This window comes from Aristolochia californica, unplaced genomic scaffold, assembly GCF_029961685.1.
Source record: "Aristolochia californica isolate CCGP_79_NKW_82.1479 unplaced genomic scaffold, dmAriCali1.0.hap1 SCAF_2, whole genome shotgun sequence".
In the NCBI taxonomy this organism is placed as follows: Eukaryota; Viridiplantae; Streptophyta; class Magnoliopsida; order Piperales; family Aristolochiaceae; genus Aristolochia; species Aristolochia californica.
In genome coordinates, this window is record NW_027181881.1 from 15,329,081 (window position 1) to 15,350,267 (window position 21,187).

Genomic DNA, 21,187 nt, shown 5'->3' on the forward strand with positions numbered 1-21,187 from the left:
TTCCAGGCCCTGACCATGACCTTCACAGAAGCCCAGCATCAAATCACCTTGCAAGGCACACAGGCTACAGTGCCCTACGCACTTCAGTCAATTCAGGTCCAAAGCACCGAACACTGTAAGTTATCTCACTTACTTACAGATTTTAAAGATTTATTTCAAGATCCTACTACTCTTCCGCCTATTCACCACTGTGATCACCGTATCAGATTGAAGATGGGAATTGAACCTGTGGTGGTTTGGCCTTACCGTTACCCCCACTTACAGAAGGATGAAATTGAGAGGTAGTGCCAAAATATGCTCGCCCAGGGAATTATTCAGCCAAGTAGGTCTCCTTTCTCATCCCCGGTATTACTGGTCAAAAAGCATGATAAGTCGTGGAGGTTTTGTGTGGACTACCGGCAACTCAATGCGCACACTATTAAAGACAAATTTCCCATCCCAGTGGTGGACAAGTTGTTAGATGAGTTACACGATGCCACTATATTTACCAAGCTGGATTTGAAGTCAGGCTATCAACAAATTCTCGTTCATCCTTCAGATGTGGAGAAGACCGCGTTCCGCACACACCACGGTCATTTCAAGTTCCTCGTGATGCCCTTTGGTCTCTCCAATGCCCCATCCACATTCCATGCCCTTATGAATGAGGTAGTATTTAGCTCTATCTTGCAGAAATATGTTCTCGTATTTTTTGATGATATATTGGCGTATAGCCAACATTGGGACGAGCATATTCAGCACCTTCACCAGGTCTTTACTCTTCTCCGCTCCCATTATTTGGTTTTAAATAAGTCCAAATGTTCTATGGGCACCTCCGAGGTGGCATACTTGGGCCACATTATTTCAGCAGTTGGGGTGAAGGTTGACCAAAGTAAGATGCAGGCTGTCACAGATTGGCCTCCCCCTACATCCATGACAGCGTTAAGGGGATTTTTGGGCCTCGCGGGGTATTATAGAAAATTTATCCGCAGCTATGGTCAGATTGCAGCACCACTCAACAACCTACTTAAGAAAAATGCCTTCACCAGGTCTGAGACAGGGGATCATTCTTTTCAGCAATTGAAGCACGCCTTATCATCAGCGCTGGTTTGGCAACTACCAGAATTTGATGAGTTATTTGTGGTGGAATGTGATGCTTCAGGTGGCATTATTGGTGCAGTGTTACAACAACAGGACCACCAGATCGCTTACTTTAGCCGCCAGCTTGGCCTCCACCATCACAAGCTAGCAACTTATGAGACGGAATTCATCGGTTTAGCTAAAGCAATACAGCATTGGCGGCCTTATCTTCGGGGGCACACATTTCTAATTCGAACCGATCATTGCTGCCTAAAGTATCTTCTAGAGCAGCGCCTCACCACCTCCCTTCGGCAGCATTGGTTGAGTAAACTGATGGGGTTTGACTTTACAGTTGAACATAAATCTGGCAGTTTGAATGTGGGGGCTGATGCTTTGTCTCATCGGGACCTTCCAAAGTCGCACTTACATGCTATCAGTCAGCCCAGAGTTGTCTTGTTGGATTCTATTAGGGAGGAGACACAACAGTATCCCGGAACTTTTTGCATTATATCATGAGACTCAGCAGGGGACATTGGAGTGGCATTGGACGATCCAGGATCGTCTAATCCTATTCAAAACCGGATTTTTTTGCACCACACGTTGCCACTTATTACCAGCATTTTAGCCTCTTTCCATGGTAGTACACATGAGGGCCGATAGAAAACATATTTTTGGATCAATCGGGACTTTTATTGGAAGGGCATGAAGCGTAGTGTAGCTGATTATGTGACGGCTTGCCAGATTTGTCAACAGAATAAAGCTAAATCTTTAAGTCCAGCAGGGTTGCTCCAACAACTTCAGCTACCGTCACAAGTCTGGTTCGATATATCCATGGACTTCACTGATGGCCTTCCCCCCTCATCTAGAAAATTAGTTATATTTGTAGTGGTTGACCGTTTCTCAAAGTATGGCCATTTCCTCCCTCTGGCGCATCCTTACACTATAGCTCAAGTAGCTCACCTATTCATGGATAATATTGTCTAGTTACATGGGATGTCAGCCTCCATTACTAGTGACAGGGATGCTATTTTTTTTAGTATGTTCTGCAAGGAACTATTCAAGCTGCAAGGCACGAAGTTGGCGTTCTCTTCCGCCTACCATCCACAGACTGATGGACAGACCGAGGTCGTTAACTGAACGATTGAGATGTATCTCCGTTATTTTGTGGGGGACTCACCTAAACGGTGGGTTAAGTGGCTGGCTTGGGCAGAATTCTGTTACAACACATTTATATGGCAGAGATCCGCCTCGACATTTATCGTATGAACCAGGTGCATCCAAGGTTGCCACCTTGGACCAGGCTTTACCAAAAAGGGACGCCATGCTCAGTGAGGTGTGCACTAATCTCCAAGAGGCCCAACATACTATGAAATTCTATTATGATAAGCAGCACCGAGAAGTATTCTTTTCTCCAGGAGATTATGTATGGCTGTGTCTCCAACTTTACAAGCAGCTTTCACTGACAACCTCCAAATGCGACAAGCTATCTCCAAAGTATTATGGTCCCTTTCAGGTGTTAGACCGCATTGGCACAGTCGCCTACCACTTGCAGCTTACGCCAGAAGCAAAGATCCACAATGTGTTTCACGTCTCCCAACTGAAGACCTTCCAGGGCGACACCCCCTTGCTACACACTCATCTGCCACCAATACATGAGGGACGTGTCCTTTCTACTCCAGCTCAGGTGTTGAAGGCTCATCGCATTCAGGGCAATTGGGACGTACTCGTGCAATGGGCTGCCGCTGACCCCAATGACACTACATGGGAGCCCTTAGCAATTTTTCGGTCTCTATACCACTCTTTTGAGCTTGAGGACAAATTTTTTATCCAGGAGGGGGGTGATGTTATGGACTCCATTGCATCCCGAGTTATCAACAGGAGTAGGAATTAAATTATGTTATTTCCTTTTTCATGTATTTCAATTTGGTTTGGTTTGGTTTGGAGGTAATTTGGCGTGAACCAATTGACCCATGGTTCTAGCTTGTATTTTCATTCCCAAACCTATTTATTGGGACGTCAAGATGAATGAAGGTTAAGCATTGATAAATTTAGTTTAGACAGGTCGGATTCTCCCTCCGAGGTCTAGGTCGGGTTCTCGCTTTGAGGTCCAAGTCGAATCTCCTTCAAGGTTCAATCTATTCCATTCTGATTTCCACCATTACACGTTCAAGAAACAAGAATCCTCTTTCAGCGTCAACAGGCAATCTGGAGGGAAGAGAGGGAAGAAGGGTGACACGATCCATGGCTCGGGAAGATCCCAACAATGCACCTCTATTTATAATAGAGGAAGTAGTAGCGTCCAATTACAATAAAACTACCCTTGTCCCATTTACACCCAAACTCTAACACTAGTCCTAACATAATTAAATAACTCAATATAGATAAAAGACAAACATAACTCAAACTAAAACTCTTCTTGGTCATGACCCTAAGATAAAGATACTTTTTGTGAGTCCTTGATCTTCCAACTGATATGGTAAGGATGCTAGCTCATGGTAATCATTGTGGGTCCTACTTATGGGATTGGACCCATTTTGTGGGCCTTCCTTGTTCGTGTGGCCCATCTTATAATAATCCTAGAGATGTGGGTCTTCCTTGGTCGTGTGGGCTTGAGCTTATCTTCCAACATAAACAATTTTGACAAGATGGCAAATAGATCACAACAAAACGAAAATTTTAGAGTTTATGTATGGAAAAAATTTAAAACAATAACAAATGTAAGTAAATAATATTTATTCACACACCACAAATGAACACACCAGTTTTGTTATCCAAGTTTGGGAAATACCACTAGTTCAACGCTAATACCTTGGTATTTTGTAAGAAAAATATTTCCACACATGTTTTAAAAATCGATATGAGTGCTTGAAAAATGTTAAAGATGCAAATGACCTATGGATCCAAACCTTTTATAGAGAATAACAAATGCTCATTAAATTCTCACGTGAACATGCGGTGGGATATTTACCCGAGTCAAACATGCCATTATTTTGCCAATTTACAAAAAGATGACCTAACAATCATAAATGATTATTGTAAAGTGATTTATCAGTCAATCATACTTAACGGGTTATATTTTTGTAAGAAATGACTTATGGATTGGGAGTCAACACTCAGTTAAAAATCCCCTGCCTCCCCCATTTCCCGATGATTGCAAAACCTTATATATAAAAACTAAAAAGAGTTTACAATCCATAAAAATTCAGACACTTTTTGGAATTATCTCCCTCTACATTTGTGCATTCCCATTATAGGTGTATGTTTTTTTACTAAATCAAAACTTGAGTTTTCACTTTCCCTTCTTCTTGTAAACAATTTTGACAAGATGGCAAATAGATCACAACAAAATGAAAATTTTAGAGTTTATGTATGGAAAAAATTTTAAAAAATAACAAATATAAGTAAAGAAAATTTATTCACACACCACACATGAACACAAAAGTTTTGTTATCCAAGTTTGGGAAATTCCACTAGTTCAACCCTAATAGTTTAGAATTTAATAAGAAAGAGATTTCTACACATCTTTTAAATATGGTTATGCATGTTTGAAGCATGTTAAAGACGCAAATGACCTATGGATCCAAACCTTTTAGAAAGAATAACAAAAGCTCATTGAATACTCGAGTGAACGAGCGGAGGGATATTTACCTGACTCAAACAAGTGATTAGTTTTGCCCATTTAACAAAAGCTGGCCTAACAATCATAGATGATTGTAAAGTGATTTATCAATCAATCATGTGTAATGGGGTATATTATTGTAAGAAATGATTTATGGATAGGGAGTCAACACTTAGTTAAAAATCCCCCGCCTCCCCCTTTCCCCGACGATTGCAAAACCTAATATATAAAAACTGAAAAGAGTTTACAATCGCTAAAAATTACAACCACTTTTGGAATTATCTCTCTCTAAATTTGTGGATTTCCATGTTATATGTATACTTTTTTCTTAAAACAAAACTTGAGTTTTCACTTTCTCTTCATCTCGTAAACAATTTTAATAAGATGGCAAAAAAGATCACAACAAAATCAAAATTTTAGAGTTTACGTATGGAAAAAAAATTTTAAAACAATAACAAATGTAAGTAAATAAAATTAATTGACACACCAGAAATGAACACAAAAGTTTTGTTATCCAAGTTTGGGAAATACCACTAGTTCCACCCTAATAGCTTGAAATTTTATAAGAAAGAGATTTGTACACATGTTTTAAATATGAGAACGCATGCTTGAAACATGGTTAAAGATGCAAATGACCGATGGATCCAAACCTTTTAAAGAAAACAACAAATGCTCATTAAATTCTCAAGTGAACGTCTGGTGGGATATTTACTTGAGTCAACAAGCCCTTATTTTGCCCATTTATAAAAAACTGACATAACAATCATAGATGATTGTAATGTGATTTATCGGTCAATCATGCATAACGGTCTATATTTTAGTAAAAAATGACTTATGGATTGGGAGTCAACACTCAGTTAAAAATCCCCCGCCTTCTCCCTTTCCCGATGAGTGCAAAACCTAATATATAAAAACTAAAAAGAGTTTACAATCCCTTAAAACTACAGACACTTTTTGGAATTATCTCTCTCTACATTAGTGCATTTCTATTTTAGATGTATGCTTTTTTCTTAAATAAAAACATGACTTTTCACTTTCCCTTCATCTCGTAAACAATTTTGACAAGATGGCAAATAGATCACAACAATATGAAAATTTTAGAGTTTATGTATGGAAAAAATTTAAAAGAATAACAAATGTAAGTAAAGAAAATTTATTCACACACCACAAATGAACACAAAAGTTTTGTTATCCTAGTTTGGGAAATTCCACTAGTTCAACCCTAATTGCTTGAAATTTTATAAGAAAGAGATTTCTACACATGTTCTAAAAATGGACATGCATTCTTGAAACATGTTATAGGTGCAAATGACCTATGGATCCAAACCTTATAAAGAGAATAAAAAATGTTCATTAAATTCTCAAGTGAACGTGCGGTGGGAAATTTACCCAAGTCTAACAAGACATTATTTTGCCCATCTACAAAAAGCTGACCTAACAATCATGCGTAATGGGCTATATTTTTGTAAGAAATGTCTTATGGATTGGGAGTCAAAACTTAGTTAAAAATCACCCGCTTCCCCCTTTTCCCGACGATTGCAAAAGCTAATATATAAAAACTAAAAAGAGATTAATATCCCTAAAAATTACAGACACTTTTTGGAATTAACTCTCTCGATATTTGTGCATTTTCATTTTAGATGTATACTTTTTTTTTAAAATCAAAGCATGAGTTTTCACTTTCCCTTCTTCTCGTAATTTTTTTTTACAAGATGGCATATAGATCACAACAAAAGGAAAAATTTTGAGTTTATGTATGGAAAAAATTTAAAACAATAACAAATTTAAGTAAAGAAAATTTATTCACACACTAAAAATGAACACAAAAGTTTGTAAGGGATTTGTACACATGTTAAAGAAAGGGATTTGTACACATGGTTTAAAAATGGATATGCATGCTTGAAACATGTTAAAGATGCAAATGACCTATGGATCCAAACCTTTTATAGAGAATAACAAATGCTCATTAAATTCTAAAGTGAACTTGCGGTAGGATATTTACCCGAGTCAAACAAGTCATTATTTTGCCCATTTACAAAAAGCTAACCTTAATTTCATAGATCATTGTAAAATGATTAATCTGTCAATCATGCGTAACGGGATATATTTTTGTAAGAAATGAATTATGGTTTGGGAGTCAACACTCGGTTAAATATCCCATGCCTCCCTTTTTACTCGATGATTGTAAAACCTAATATATAAAAGCTAAAAAGAGTTTACAATCTCTAAAAATTACAGAAACTATTTGGAATTATCTCTCTCTACATTTGTGCAGTTCAATTTTAGATGTATGTTTTTTTCCTCAATCAAAACTTGAATTTCCACTTTCCCTTCATCTCGTAAACAATTTTGACAAGATGGCAAATAGATCACAACAAAAGGAAAATTTTAGAGTTTATGTATGGAAAAAGTTTAAAACAATAACAAATGTAAGTAAATAAAATCTATTCCCACACCACGAATGAACACAAAAGTTTTGTTATCCAAGTTTGGGAAATTCTACTAATTCAACCCTAATAGCTTGGAATTTCTTAAGAAAGAAATTTCTACACATGTTTTAAATATGGATATGCATGCTTCAAACATGTTAAAGATGCAAATGACCAATGGATCCAAACATTTTAAAGAGAACAACCAACACACATTAAATTCTCAAGTGAACGTGTGGCGGGTTATTTACCCGAGTCAAACAAGTTATTATTTTTCCAATTTACAAAATGTTGACCTAACAATCATAGATGATTTTAAAGTGATTTATCGGTCAATCATGCATAACGGGCTATATTTTTGTAAGAAATGACTTCTGGATTGGGAGTCAACACTCAGTTAAAAATCCCCCACCTCCCCCATTTCCCTACTATTGCAAAACATAATATATAAAAACTAAAAAGAGTTTACAATCCAAAAAAATTACAGATACTTTTTGGAATTATCTCCCTCTACATTTGTGCATTTCCATTTTAGATGTATACTTTTTTCTTAAATCAAAACTTGAGTTTTTACTTTCCCTTCATCTTGTAATAAATTTTGACATGATGGAAAATAGATAACAACAAAATGAAAGTTTTAGATTTTATGTATGGAAAAAATTTAAAACAATAACAAATTGTAAGTAATGAAAATTTATTCACACACCACAAATGAACACAAAAGTTTTGTTCTCATAGTTTGGCAAATTCCACTACTTCAACCTAAATAGCTTGGAATTTTATAAGAAAGAGATTTCTACACATGTTTTAAAAATGGATATGCTTGCTTGACACATGTTAAATATGCAAATGACCTATGGATTAAAATCTTTTAAAGAGAATAACAAATGCTCATTAAATTCTCAAGTGAACCAATGGTGGGATATTTACCCGAGTCAAACAAGCCATTTAAGAACCAACTTATGGATTGGGAGTCAACACTCAGTTAAAAATCCCCCGGTTTGTGCAATTCCATTTTAGATGTATGTTTTTTTTCTTAAATCAAAACTTAAGTTTTCACTTTCCCTTCATCTCACAAATATTTTGACAAATGGAAAATAGATCAAAACAAAAAGAAAATTTTAGAGTTTATGTATGAAAAAATTTAAAACAATAAAAAATGTAAGTAAAGAAAATTTATTCACACACCACAAATGAACAAAAAAGTTTTGTTATCCAAATTTGGGAAATTCCACTAGTTCAACCCTAATAGCTCTGAATTTTATAAGAAGGAGATTTCTGCACATGTTTTTAAAATGATATTAACACTTGCAACATGTTAAAGATGCAAATGACCTATGGATGCAAACCGTTTAAAGAGAATAAAAATTCTCATTAAATTCTCAAGTGCACGTGCGATGGGATATTTACCCGAGTTAAACAAGCCATTATTTTACCCATTTATAAAAAGTTGACCTAAATTTCATAGATGATTGTAAAGTGATTTATCGGTCAATCATGGGTAACGGGCTATATTTTTGTAAGAAATTACTTATGGATTTGGAGTTAACACTCAGTTAAAAATCCACCGCCTCCCCCTTTTCCTGACTATTACAAAACATAATATATAAAAACAAAAAAGAGTTTACAATCCCTAAAAATTACAAATACTTTTTGGAATTATCTCTTTCTACATTGTGTATTTCCATTTTAGATGTATACTTTTTTCTTAAATCAAAACTTGAGTTTTCACTTTCCCTTCATCTCGTAAACAATTTTGACAAGATGACAAATAGATAACAAAACAATGAAAATTTTAGATTTTATGTAGGGAAAAAAATTAAAACAATAACAAATGTAAGTAAAGAAAATTTATTTACACACCAGAAATGAACACAAAATTTTTGTTCTCCAAGTTTGGGAAATTCAACAAGTTCAATCCTAATAGCTTGGAAATTTATAAGAAAGAGATTTCTATACATGTTTTAAATGTGGATATGCATGCTTGAAACATGTTAAAGATGCAAATGACCTATGGATCCAAACCTTTTAAAGAGAACAACAAATGCTCACTAAATTCTCTAGTGAAGTGCGTTGGGATATTTACCCAAGTCAAACATGCTATTATCTTGCCCATTTATAAATAGCCGACCTAACAATCATAGATGATTGTAAAGTGATTTATCGGTCAATCATGCATAACGGGCTATATTTTTGTAGCAAATGACTTTTGGATTGGGAGTCAACACTCAGTTAAAAATCCCCTGCCTCCCCCTTTTCCCAACGATTGTAAAACCTAATATATAGAAACGTAAAAGAGTTTACAATCCCTTAAAATAACAGGCACTTTTTGGAATTATCACTCTCAACATTAGTGCATTTCCATTTTAGTTGTATGTTTTTTTCTTAATTAAAAACTTGAGTTTCTACTTTCCCTTCATCTCGTAAACAATTTTGACTAGATGGCAAAAAGATCACAACAAAACAAAAATTTTCGAGTTTATGTATGGAAATTTTTAAAAGAGTAACAAATGTAAGAAAAGAAAATTTATTAACACACCACAAATGAACACAAAAGTTTTGTTATCCAAATTTTGGAAATTCCACTACTTCAACCCTATTATCTTGGAATTTTATAAGAAAGAGATTTCTACACATGTTTTAAAAATTAACATGAATTTTTGAAACATGATAAGATGCAAATGACCTATGTATCCAAACCTTTTAAAGAGAATAAAAAATGTTCATTAAATTCTCAAGTGAATGTGCGGTAGGATATATACCCGAGTCAAACAAGCCATTATTTTTCCCATTTACAAAACGCTGACCTAACAATCATAGATTTTTGTAAAGTGATTTATCATGTAATCATACCTAACGGGTTATATATTTGTAAGAAATTATTATGGATTAGGAGTCAATACTCAGTTAAAAATCCCCCGCTTCCCCCTTTTCCCGACAATTGCAAAACCTAAAATATAAAAACTAAAAAGAGTTTACAATCCCTAAAAATTACAAAAACTTTTTCGAATTATGTCTCACTACATTTGTTCATTTCCATTTTAGATGTATGCTTTTTTCATAAATCAAAACTTGAGTTTTCACTTTCCCTTCATCTCGTAAACAATTTTGACAAGATGGCAAATAGATCACAACAAAATGAAAATTTTAGAGTTTATGTATGGAAAAAATTTTAAAAAATAACAAATGTAAGTAAAAAAAATTTATTCACACACTACGAATGAACAAAAAAGTGTTGTTATCCAAGTTTGGGAAATTCCACTAATTCAACCCTAATAGCATGGAATTTTATAATAATGAGATTTCTACACAGTTTTAAATATGGATATGCATACTTGAAACATGTTAAAGAGGCAAATGACCTAAGGATCCAAAATTTTTAAAGAGAACAACCAATGAACATTAAATTCTCAAGTGAACTTGCGGTGGGATATTTACCCAAGTCAAACAATCTATTATTTTTCCCATTTACAAAACGCTGACCTAACAATCATAGATTTTTGTAAAGTGATTTATCATGTAATCATACCTAACGGGTTATATATTTGTAAGAAATGATTATGGATTAGGAGTCAATACTCAGTTAAAAATCCCCCGCTTCCCCCTTTTCCCGACAATTGCAAAACCTAAAATATAAAAACTAAAAAGAGTTTACAATCCCTAAAAATTACAAACACTTTTTCGAATTATGTCTCACTACATTTGTGCATTTCCATTTTAGATGTATGCTTTTTTCATAAATCAAAACTCGAGTTTTCACTTTCCCTTCATCTCGTAAACAATTTTGACAAGATGGCAAATAGATCACAACAAAATGAAAATTTTAGAGTTTATGTATGGAAAAAATTTAAAACAATAACAAATGTAAGTAAAAAAAATTTATTCACACACTACGAATGAACAAAAAAGTGTTGTTATCCAAGTTTGGGAAATTCCACTAATTCAACCCTAATAGCATGGAATTTTATAATAATGAGATTTCTACACAGTTTTAAATATGGATATGCATACTTGAAACATGTTAAAGAGGCAAATGACCTAAGGATCCAAAATTTTTAAAGAGAACAACCAATGAACATTAAATTCTCAAGTGAACTTGCGGTGGGATATTTACCCAAGTCAAACAATCTATTATTTTTCCCATTTACAAAACGCTGACCTAACAATCATAGATGATTGTAAAGTGATTTATCGGTCAATCATGTGTAACGGGCTATATTTTTTTTAAGAAATGACTTATGGATTGGGAGTCAACACTCAATTAAAAATCCCCCACCTCCCCCTTTTCCCGACGATTGCAAAACCTTATATAAAAAAACAAAAAAGATTTTACAATCCATAAAAATTAAAGATACGTTTTGGAATTATCTTTCATTACATTTGTGCATTTCCACTTTAGATGTGTACTTTTTTCTTAAATTGAAACTTGAGTTTTTACTTTCCCTTCATCTCGTAAACAATTTTGACAAGATGGCAAATAGATCACAACAAAATGAAAATTTTACATTTTATGTATGAAAAAAATTTAAAACAATAAAAAATTGTAAGTCATGAAAATTTATTCACACACCACAAATGAACACAAAAGTTTTGTTCTCCAAGTTTTTGAAATTCCACTACTTCAACCCTAATGGCTTGGAATTTTATAAGAAAGAGATTTCAACACATGTTTTAAAATTGGATATGCAAGCTTGAAACATGTTAAAGATGCAAATTACCTATGGATCAAAACCTTTTAAAGAGAATAACAAATGCTCATTAAATTCTCAAGTGAACCTGCATGGGATATTTACCTGAGTCAAACAAGCCATGATTTGGCCCATTTACAAAAAGCTGACCTAACAATCATAGATGATTATAAACTGATTTATCGGTCATCATGAGTAACGGGCAAAATTTTTGTAAGCAACGATTTATGGATTGGGAGTCAACACATAGTTAAAAATCCGCCGACTCACCCTCTTCCTAACGATTGTAAAACCTAATGCATTAAAACTAAAAAGAGTTTACAATTTCTTAAAATTACAGACACTTTTTGGAATTTTCTCTTTCCACATTTGTGCAATTCCATTTTAGATGTATGCTTTTTTTCTTAAATCAAAACTTGAGTTTTCACTTTCCTTTCATCTCGTAAACAATTTTGACAAGATGGCATATTGATCACAACAAAAAGAAAATTTTAGAGTTTATGTATGGAAAAAATTAAAAACAATAACAGATGAAAGTAAAGAAAATTTATTCACACACCACAAATGAACAAAAATGTTTTGTTATTCAAGCTTTGGAAATTCCACTAGTTCAACCCTAATAGCTTGGACTTCTATAAGAAAGAGATTTCTGCACATGTTTTAAAAATGGATATGAAACCTTCCTATGGAACCAAACCTTTTAAAGAGAATAACAAATGCTCATTAAATTCTCAAGTGAATGTGATATGGGATATTTACCCAAGTCAAACAAGCCATTATTTTGCCTATTTATAAAAAGTTGACCTAACAATCATACATGATTGTAAAGTGATTTATCGGTCAATCATGCTTAACGAGCTATAATTTTGTAAGAAATGGCTTATGGATTGGGAGTCAACACACAGTTTAAAATCCTTCACCTCCCCCTTTTCCCGACGATTGAAAAACCTAATATAAAAACTAAAAAGTGTTTAAAATCCCTAAAAATTACAGATACTTTTTGGAATTATCTCTCTCTACATTTGTGCATTTCCATTTTAGATGTATACTTTTTACTTAAATCAAAACTTGAGTTTTCACTTTCCCTTCATCGCATAAACAATTTTGACAAGATGGCAAATAGATAACACCAAAATGAAAATTTTAGATTTTATGTATGGGAAAAAATTAAAACTATAACAAATGTAAGTAAAGAAAATTTATTCACACACCACAAATGAACACAAAAGTTTTGTTATCCAAGTTTGGGAAATTCCACTAGTTCAACCATAATAGCTTGGAATTTTATAAGAAAGAGATTTCTACACATGTTTTAAAAATGGATATGCATGCTTGAAACATGTTAAAGATGCAAATGACCTATCAATCATAACTTTTTAAAGAGAACAACAAATGCTCTTTAAATTCTCAAGTGAACGTGCGGTGGCATATTTACTAGAGTCAAACAAACCATTATTTTGCCCATTTACGAAACACTGGCCTAACAATCATAGATGATTGTAAAGTTATTTATCGATCAAGCATGCATAATAGGCTCTATTTTTGTGAGAAATGACTTATGGATTGGGTGTCAACACTCAGTTAAAAATCCCCCACCTCTCCCTTTTCTCGACGATTGCAAAACATAATATATAAGAACTAAAAAGAGTTTACAATCCTTAAAAATTATAGATACTTTTTGGAATTATCTCTCTCTACACTTGGGAATTTCCATTTTAGATGTATATGTTTTTCTTAAATCAAAACTTGAGTTTTCACTTTCCCTTCATTTGTAAACAATTTTTACAAGATGGCAAATAGATCACAACAAAATGAAAATTTAAGAGTTTATGTAAGGAAAAAAAATTAAAAAATTACTAATATAAGTAAAAAAAATTAATTCACATACCACAAATGAACACAAAAGTTTTGTTACAAATGTTTTGGAAATTCCACTAGTTCAACCCTAATAGCTTGGAATTTTATAAGAAAGAGATTTCTACACATGTTTTAAATATGGATATGCATGCTTGAAACATGTTAAAGATGCAAATGACCTATGGATCCAAACCTTTTAAAGATAATAACAAATGGTCATTAAATTCTCAAGTGAACGTGCGGTGGGATATTTACCTGAGTCAAACAAGCCATTATTTTGCCCATTGACAAAAACATTGACCTAACAATCATAGATGATTGTAAAGTGATTTATCTGTCAATCATGTGTAACGTGCTATATTTTTGTAAAAAATGACTTATGGATTGGGAGTCAACACTCAGTTAAAAATCCCATGCCTCCCCATTTTCCCGATGATTGCAAAATAAAATAAATAAAAACTAAAAAAGAGTTTACAATCCCTAAAAGTTACAGAGACTTTCTGGAATTATCTCTCTCTACATTAGTGCATTTCCATTTCAGATGTATCTTTTTTTTGTTAAATCAAAACTTGAGTTTTTACTTTCCCTTCAGCTCGTAACCAATTTTGACAAGATGGCAAATAGATCACAACAAAATGAAAATTTAAGAGCTTATGTATGGAAAAAATTTAAAAGGATAACAAATGTAAGTAAAGAACATTTATTCACACAACACAAATGAACACAAAAGTTTTGTTATCCAAATTTTTGAAATTCCACTAATTCAACCCTAATATCTTGGAATTTTATAAGAAAGAGATTTCTACACATGTTTTAAAAATTGATATGAATGCTTGAAACATGTTAAACATGCAAATGACCTATGGATCCAAACCTTTTAAAGAGAATAAAAAATGCTCATTAAATTCTCAAGTGAACGTGCGGTGGGATATATTCCCGAGTCAAACAAGCCATTAATTTGCCCATTTACAAAAAGCTAACCTAACATTCATATATGGACGTAATGTGATTTATCAGTCAATCATGCGTAATGGGCTATATTTTGGTAAGAAATGAATTACGGTTTGGGAGTCTACACTCAGTTAAAAATCCCTGGCCTCCCTCTATTCCCGACGATTGCAAAACCTAATATATAAAAACTAAAAAGAGTTTACTGTCGTGAACAAAGATTGGTTTTACTCTGTTATGTTGTGGGACCCTCCATGGAGGCACAAGCTGGTGGGACCCACCATGAGATTTTGTGGGACCCACATGGGTACCCACAAGTTGGCAATCTATCCTAGAAGGGCAGATGGTTAGAAGAACTCTTGGGATCCACAAGGATATCCACGAGTTGGCAACTTATCCTAAAAGATCACATTGCATTATATTAGGATTCAATTTACGTCAAGTTATCTTATGTTTTTTCCTTTAATTGAATGTAATTAGGGAAAGGGATTTATTCTACCTAGATTCTACGACATCCTCCATTATAAATAGAGGACTTGTACACGGATTAGAGGACTTTTGATCATTATTCATATTGAGAAACTATTCTTCTTGAGTTCTTGAAGAAACTTTTCGAACTTATCAAGGTTTTTCTTGTGGCGTTCAAAATGACTTATCAAATGGATTGTCCATCCCCATTTGTGGTGTCTCTAGTATACCAAGATTCTTGCTTTGCTAAGCAACAGGTTGCGGTTTCCTTCCAAAATTGAAAGGTCTTGGGGACGATTACCAGATTTGGTATCGGGTTTCGTTATGGGTTGATGTGGTTTGTATGAGTTGGTATCAAAGCTTTGGTTAATCAGGTTTGCCTATCTTTTTTTTTCTTCCTTGTAAAAAAAAATTCTTAAAAAAAATTCTGAAAAAAAAATCCAAAAAAGAAATCAAAATAAGAAAAGAACGACTGAAGTCGTTGCCAAGAAGAAAAAAAATGAACGATTGAAGCCGAGAAGAAGAAGAAAAAAAAAAAACGACTAAAGCTAGTTGCTGCCAAGAAGAAGAAGAAAAAAAAGAGAAAGAGCGAATGTCTGGTTCTCTCTATTCGTGCCGACTATGAAGAAGGAGGATAGAAGCTTTGCGTCGTCGCCGAAGAAGCCTTCTCTTTTGAGTGGTGGAGCCTAGCCCACACCACTCGAGTTTATTTGCGTTAGCATATGCCTCACTCAAAGGGAAAATTAAGTTTCCCTCTATGTTGATATTTATCTTTTCCGAACTGATCGACACTGCAAAAAATAGGGCTCCATCGGGACTTCTAGAGACTGCAGCAAAAGAGAAACAGACAAGCTTCTTGGAGACATCTCGGTGCTGGGAGAAAATCAGAGGTAAGCTTGGGACTCTTGGCGCCGGGAGAGAAACAGAGGGACGCTTGGGTCTCGGCGCCGTGAGCACTGTCGCTGGGCGCAGCTGTCGAAACAGAGCAGGTTAGGGTCTAGCTCGGGATGAGTGTCGTAGGTGCCAGAAGAGAGGAGGTTTCTCACCGTCGTGAGGAGCGACGCCATTGCCTGAGCAGAGAAGTTTTCTCAGAACTCTCTCATGATTTTGTATCAGTGCCTGTGTGTGCGCCAGGAAGAAGAAGAGGGAACGAGCTTCGGTCTCGGCAGGATGACAAAGCAGTGAGCTTCGGTCTTGCCAGGAAGACGAAGCAGTGAGCTTCGGTCTCACTGGGACTCACGGGTGCTGGAAGAACAGGATCAATGTCAGTGGGAGCTGCGGAAGAGAGAGACTAGTTGCGTGCTATTGAAAAGAAACAAAGATGCTATAGAGAAGGATCTCTGCAGCGTCTCTCAGGTCAACGCAGTAGAGAAGGGACTCTCCAGTCGACGCCAAAGAGAGAGCATCAACACTAACGCTGCAGGGAGCAGCCCAGGAGTGCATCGCCAATGCTAGAAGACAGAGTCTATGGGACTCTAATTTTTTCCATAATAGAGGGACGCCGATGCCGTTGCCAGAAGAGACAGAGCCGTGGAGGCTCACCATTGCCGGAAAGAGGGCTCGAGGAGCGACGCTGATGCTAAATAGTGTCGTTGTGCGCTGCTGGCCTTGCTATGAGAGAAAGTTGTTAGAGACAGCAAGGAGCCTTTCCAGGAGGCTGCTGGTAGAGGTAGAAAGGAGGTTTTCCAGGAGGCTGCTGCTGGTAGAGGCAGCAAGGACGCTTTCAAGGGGCTGCTGGTAGAGGCAGTAGGGAGGCTTTCTTGGGGCTACTGGCAGAGGTAGCATGGAGCTGTTCCATGTGCTGCTATTAGAGACAGCAGGGAGCCATTCCAGATGTTGCTGGTAGAGACAGCAGGGAGCCGTTCTAGATGTTGTTGGTAAAGACAGCAGGGAGCCGTTCCAGATGCTGCTAGTAGAGACAGTAGGGAGCCATTCTAGGTGGTTCTGGTAGAGATGGCAGGGAGCCGTTCCAGATGCTGCTGGTAGAGACAACAGGGAGCCGTTCCAGATGTTTTTGGTGGAGATAGAAGGAAGCCATTTCAGATGCTGCTGGTAGAGACAATAGGGAACCGTTCCAGGTGTTGCTTTTAGAGACAGCAGGGATCCGTTCCTGGTGCTACTGGTAGAGACAGTAGCGAGCCGTTCCAGGTGCTGTTGGTAGAGACAACAGGGAGCTGTTCCAGGTGCTACTGGTAGAGGCAGCAGGGAGTTGTTGATGTGAGAGACAGTGTCATTACTGTGAGAGATAGTGGGATGATGTTGCTGCTATAACAGATAAGCCTCCTTATTGTATTGTGATCCTCAATTGATTTGAAATGAAATTCTCTGCAGCTCCCATGGAAATAGGCAATTTGCCGAACCACATAAAATATTGTGTCGTTGTTACTTGTCTTGTTGTCATCGTATGTTTTTCCCTAACATTCTTGACGCCGAAGAAGGAGGATAGAAGCTCTGCGCCATCGCCGGATAAGGAGAAGTTCTGTTCGGGGCCGTTGCCAAAGAAACTGAGGAAAAAAAATTTTGCGCCGACGAAGATGACGTCCACTGAGCCGCCAGATTATCACTAACCTTTCGGTTGGTTCTTCCGAGCTATTCTGATAGTTCCTTTATCTTTGGTCTCGATGCGTGAGGAAGACGAAGACCTTATCAGTGGTGTGAGGAAGAGGAAGACCGCTCTGTTCGGTGCCGTGAGGGAAAACAAAACGACCGTCGGTCATCCTATTTAGAGCCTTGAAGCAAGGATCAGCTATCGACAAGGTTTCCGAGCTTACATACACCTGCACTGTTTGGATCGGCAGAAGGAAGAAGAAGGTTGCTGATTAAATTTTTTCATAAGTTAGGAAAATTTTAATCAACACCGGGTCATGCCTCTTCAACTCAGTGAGCTAAGGCTTGCGCTGGACCAGGCCGACTTGGGTAAAAAACAAAAAGAGTATTCCTAGGTCAACTCGGACCGGGTCAACTCAGTGAGTCAACCCGGGTAAAAAAAAAGAGTACTTGACCCATTCTCTTTTGCATATTATCCTAACCTTGTTTTCAAATTTTTAATCATGTGGCAAGATCAAGAGATTCCATCATCAGGTGTTCCGAATCTGCAAATGCAAGCACTAATGGGGGAGATGAGATGAATGATGAGGGAGGAGTTAAAAGATATACATGGGAGGTTGGATAGGGCAGAAAATGGAGCACAACGGGTGCAACCATCATTGGTTCCGAATATCCAAAGGAGGAACTAGTTGTACCAAATGGAAGTTGAGGATATGGGTGAATTTGACGATTTCAAGGAGTATGATTGGATGTCAATCGCCAGCCATAGGAGATATGATCGGAATCGAGAAGCTAGGAACCGTGTAGATAACAACTTGGGAAGTATCAAGATAAAAATTCCTACGTTTCAGGGAAGAAGTGATCCTGAAGCGTACCTCGAGTGGGAAAAGAAGATGGAGTTGGTTTTCGATTGTCACGACTACTGCAAATTCAAGAAGGTAAAACTTGCTACAATTGAATTTACTGATTAAGCTATTGTGTGGTGGGACTAGTTGTGCATCAACAGGAGGCGGAATGGAGACTGTCCTATTGAAAATTTGGATGAGATGAAGAAAGTGATGAGACGACGATATGTGCCAAGTCATTACTATGGGGATCTATACCTCAAGCTGCAAGGTCTCTATCAAGGTAACCGAAGCGTTAATGATTATTATAAAGAGATGGGGATGGCTATAATTAGAGCCAATGTGAAGGAGGATCGAGACGTGACAATGGCTAGATTTTTTAATTGTTTAAACCAAGAGATTGCTAACACAATCGAGATACACCGTTATGTGGATTTTGAGGATTTGGTGCATATGGCAATCAAAGTTGAGAGGCAACTCAAGGGGGGTGGTACACAGCCAAGACCCGAGAATTCGAGTGCTGCCCCTTGGAGGTCAAACTACCCATTGAAAGAAGAAAATCCGTCCACCATCAAGGCCAAACTCGAACCCAAAACAGTCACCACTACCATGGATTTTCAAGGTAAATCAGCCCCTATTTCAAATCATTCTAGTGAGATTAATTGTTTCAAATGTCAGGGGAGAGAACACATAGCTAGCCAATGTCCAAACCAGCAAGTTATAATGATCCAGGAAAATGGTGAAATTTTTTTTGAAGACGAAGCTGATCTAGATTACATGCCCCCATCAGAGTTGAGGAGTTCGGAGCATATAATGTTAAGATGCTTGAACTAGTCGCACGACGTGCCTTAAGCTTGCCAGCTAAAGAAGAGGAAGCAGAAGTATAGCGGGAGAATATCTTTCACACTCACTGCCACATGAAAGACAAGGTTGTGATACCGTTTCGAATTGGAAAATATGAATAGGAGGTATTGTACGATGAGGTACCCATGCAAGCAGAACATCTCCTCTTAGGAAGACCGTGGAAATTTGACAGACGTGTGCAACATGACGGCTTCACCAACGTGTACTCATTCGTGCCCAATCAGCGAACGATCTCTCTAGTTCCGATGCCACCAAAACAAGTATAAGAGGATCAAGAGAGGTTGCAACAATTGAGTAAAGTCGACCCTGGTGAGGATTTGAGGACAAATCCTTCTCAAGAGGGGGGGAATGATGCGAACAAAGGTTGGTTTTACTCTGTTATATTGTGGGACCCACCATGGAGGCACAAGCTAGTGGGACCCACCATGAGGATGTGGGCTAGATTTACTCTACTACAATGTGGGACCAACCATGTAGGCACAAGTTGGTGGGACCCACCATGAGATTTTGTGGGACCCACAAGGTTAGCCACGAGTTGGCAATCTATCCTAGAAGAGCAGGAAGTTAGAATATCTCATGGGATCCACAAGGATATCCACGAGTTGGCAACTTATCCTAAAAGATCACGTTGCATTATATTAGGATTCTATTTACGTCAAGTTACCTTAAGTTTTTTACTTTAATTGAATGTAATTAGGTAAAGTGATTTATTCTTCCTAGATTCTACCACATCCTCCATTATAAATAGAGGACTTGTACACGGATTAGAGGACTTTTGATCAGTATTGATATTGAGAGATTATTCTTCTTGAGTTCTTGAAGAAACTTTTTGAACTTATCAGGGTTTTTCCTATGGCTTTCAAAACGACTTATCAAACGGATTGTCCATCCTCGTTTGTGGCGTCTTCACCATACCAAGGTTCTTGCTTTTCTTAGCAACGGGTCACAGTTTCAATCCAAACTTGAAAGGTCTTGGGGACGATTACCAGATTTGGTATCAGGTTTCGTCATGGGTTGACGTGGTTCGTATCATTTACAATCCCTAAAAATTACAAAGACTTTTTGGAATTATCTCTTCCTACATTTGTGCATTTCCATTTTAGATGTATGCTTATTTCTTAAATCAAAACTTGAGTTTTCACTTTCCCTTCATCTTGTAAACAATTTTGACAAGATGGCAAATAGATTACAACAAAATGAAAATTTTAGAGTTTATGTATGGAAAAAATTTAAAACAATAACCAATGTAAGTAAACAAAATTTATTCACACATCACGAATGAACACAAAAGTTTTTTTATACAAGTTTGGGAAATTCCACTAGTTCAACCCGAATAGCTTGGAATTTTATAAGAAAGAGATTTCTACACTTGTTTTAAAAATGGATGTGCATGCTTGAAACATGTTAAAGAGGCAAATGACCTATGGATCCAAAATTTTTAAAGAGAATAACAAATGCTCATTAAATTCTCAAGTGAACGTGCGGTGGGATATTTACCCGAGTCAAACAAGCCATTATTTTGCCGATTTACAAAACACTGACCTAACAATCATAGATGATTGTAAAGTGATTTATGGATTGAGAGTCAACACTCAGTTAAAAATCCCATGCCTCCCCCTTTTCTCGATGATTGTAAAACTTAATATATAAAAACTAAAAAAAGTTTACAATCCCTAAAAATTCAAGGCACTTTTTGGAATTATCTCTCTCTACATTTGTGCATTTCCATTTTAAATGTATGCTTTTTTATTAAAACAAAACTTGAGTTTTCACTTTCCCTTCATCTCGTAAAAAATTTTGACATGATGGCAAATAGATCACAACAAAATGAAAATTTTAGAGTTTATGTATGGAAAAAAATTGAAA

General features: G+C 36.3%; 1 protein-coding gene across 1 annotated transcript; it reads left to right on the forward strand.

Moving 5' to 3' along the window:
• Positions 1-18,310: 18,310 nt before the first annotated feature.
• LOC137954927 (uncharacterized) lies at positions 18,311-19,291 on the forward strand. The gene is made up of 2 exons (XM_068801816.1): positions 18,311-18,550; positions 18,605-19,291. The coding sequence occupies exons 1-2, from the start codon at positions 18,311-18,313 to the stop codon at positions 19,289-19,291; spliced, it is 927 nt and encodes a 308-aa protein (XP_068657917.1).
• Positions 19,292-21,187: the final 1,896 nt, after the last annotated feature.

Bases quoted from the DNA above. Each gene is read 5' to 3' on its own strand.
- LOC137954927 (XM_068801816.1), top strand. From the start codon at position 18,311: ATGGAAGTTGAGGATATGGGTGAATTTGACGATTTCAAGGAGTATGAT. The intron at 18,551-18,604 runs GTAAAACTTGCT...TGGTGGGACTAG, and splicing joins ACTACTGCAAATTCAAGAAG to TTGTGCATCAACAGGAGGCG.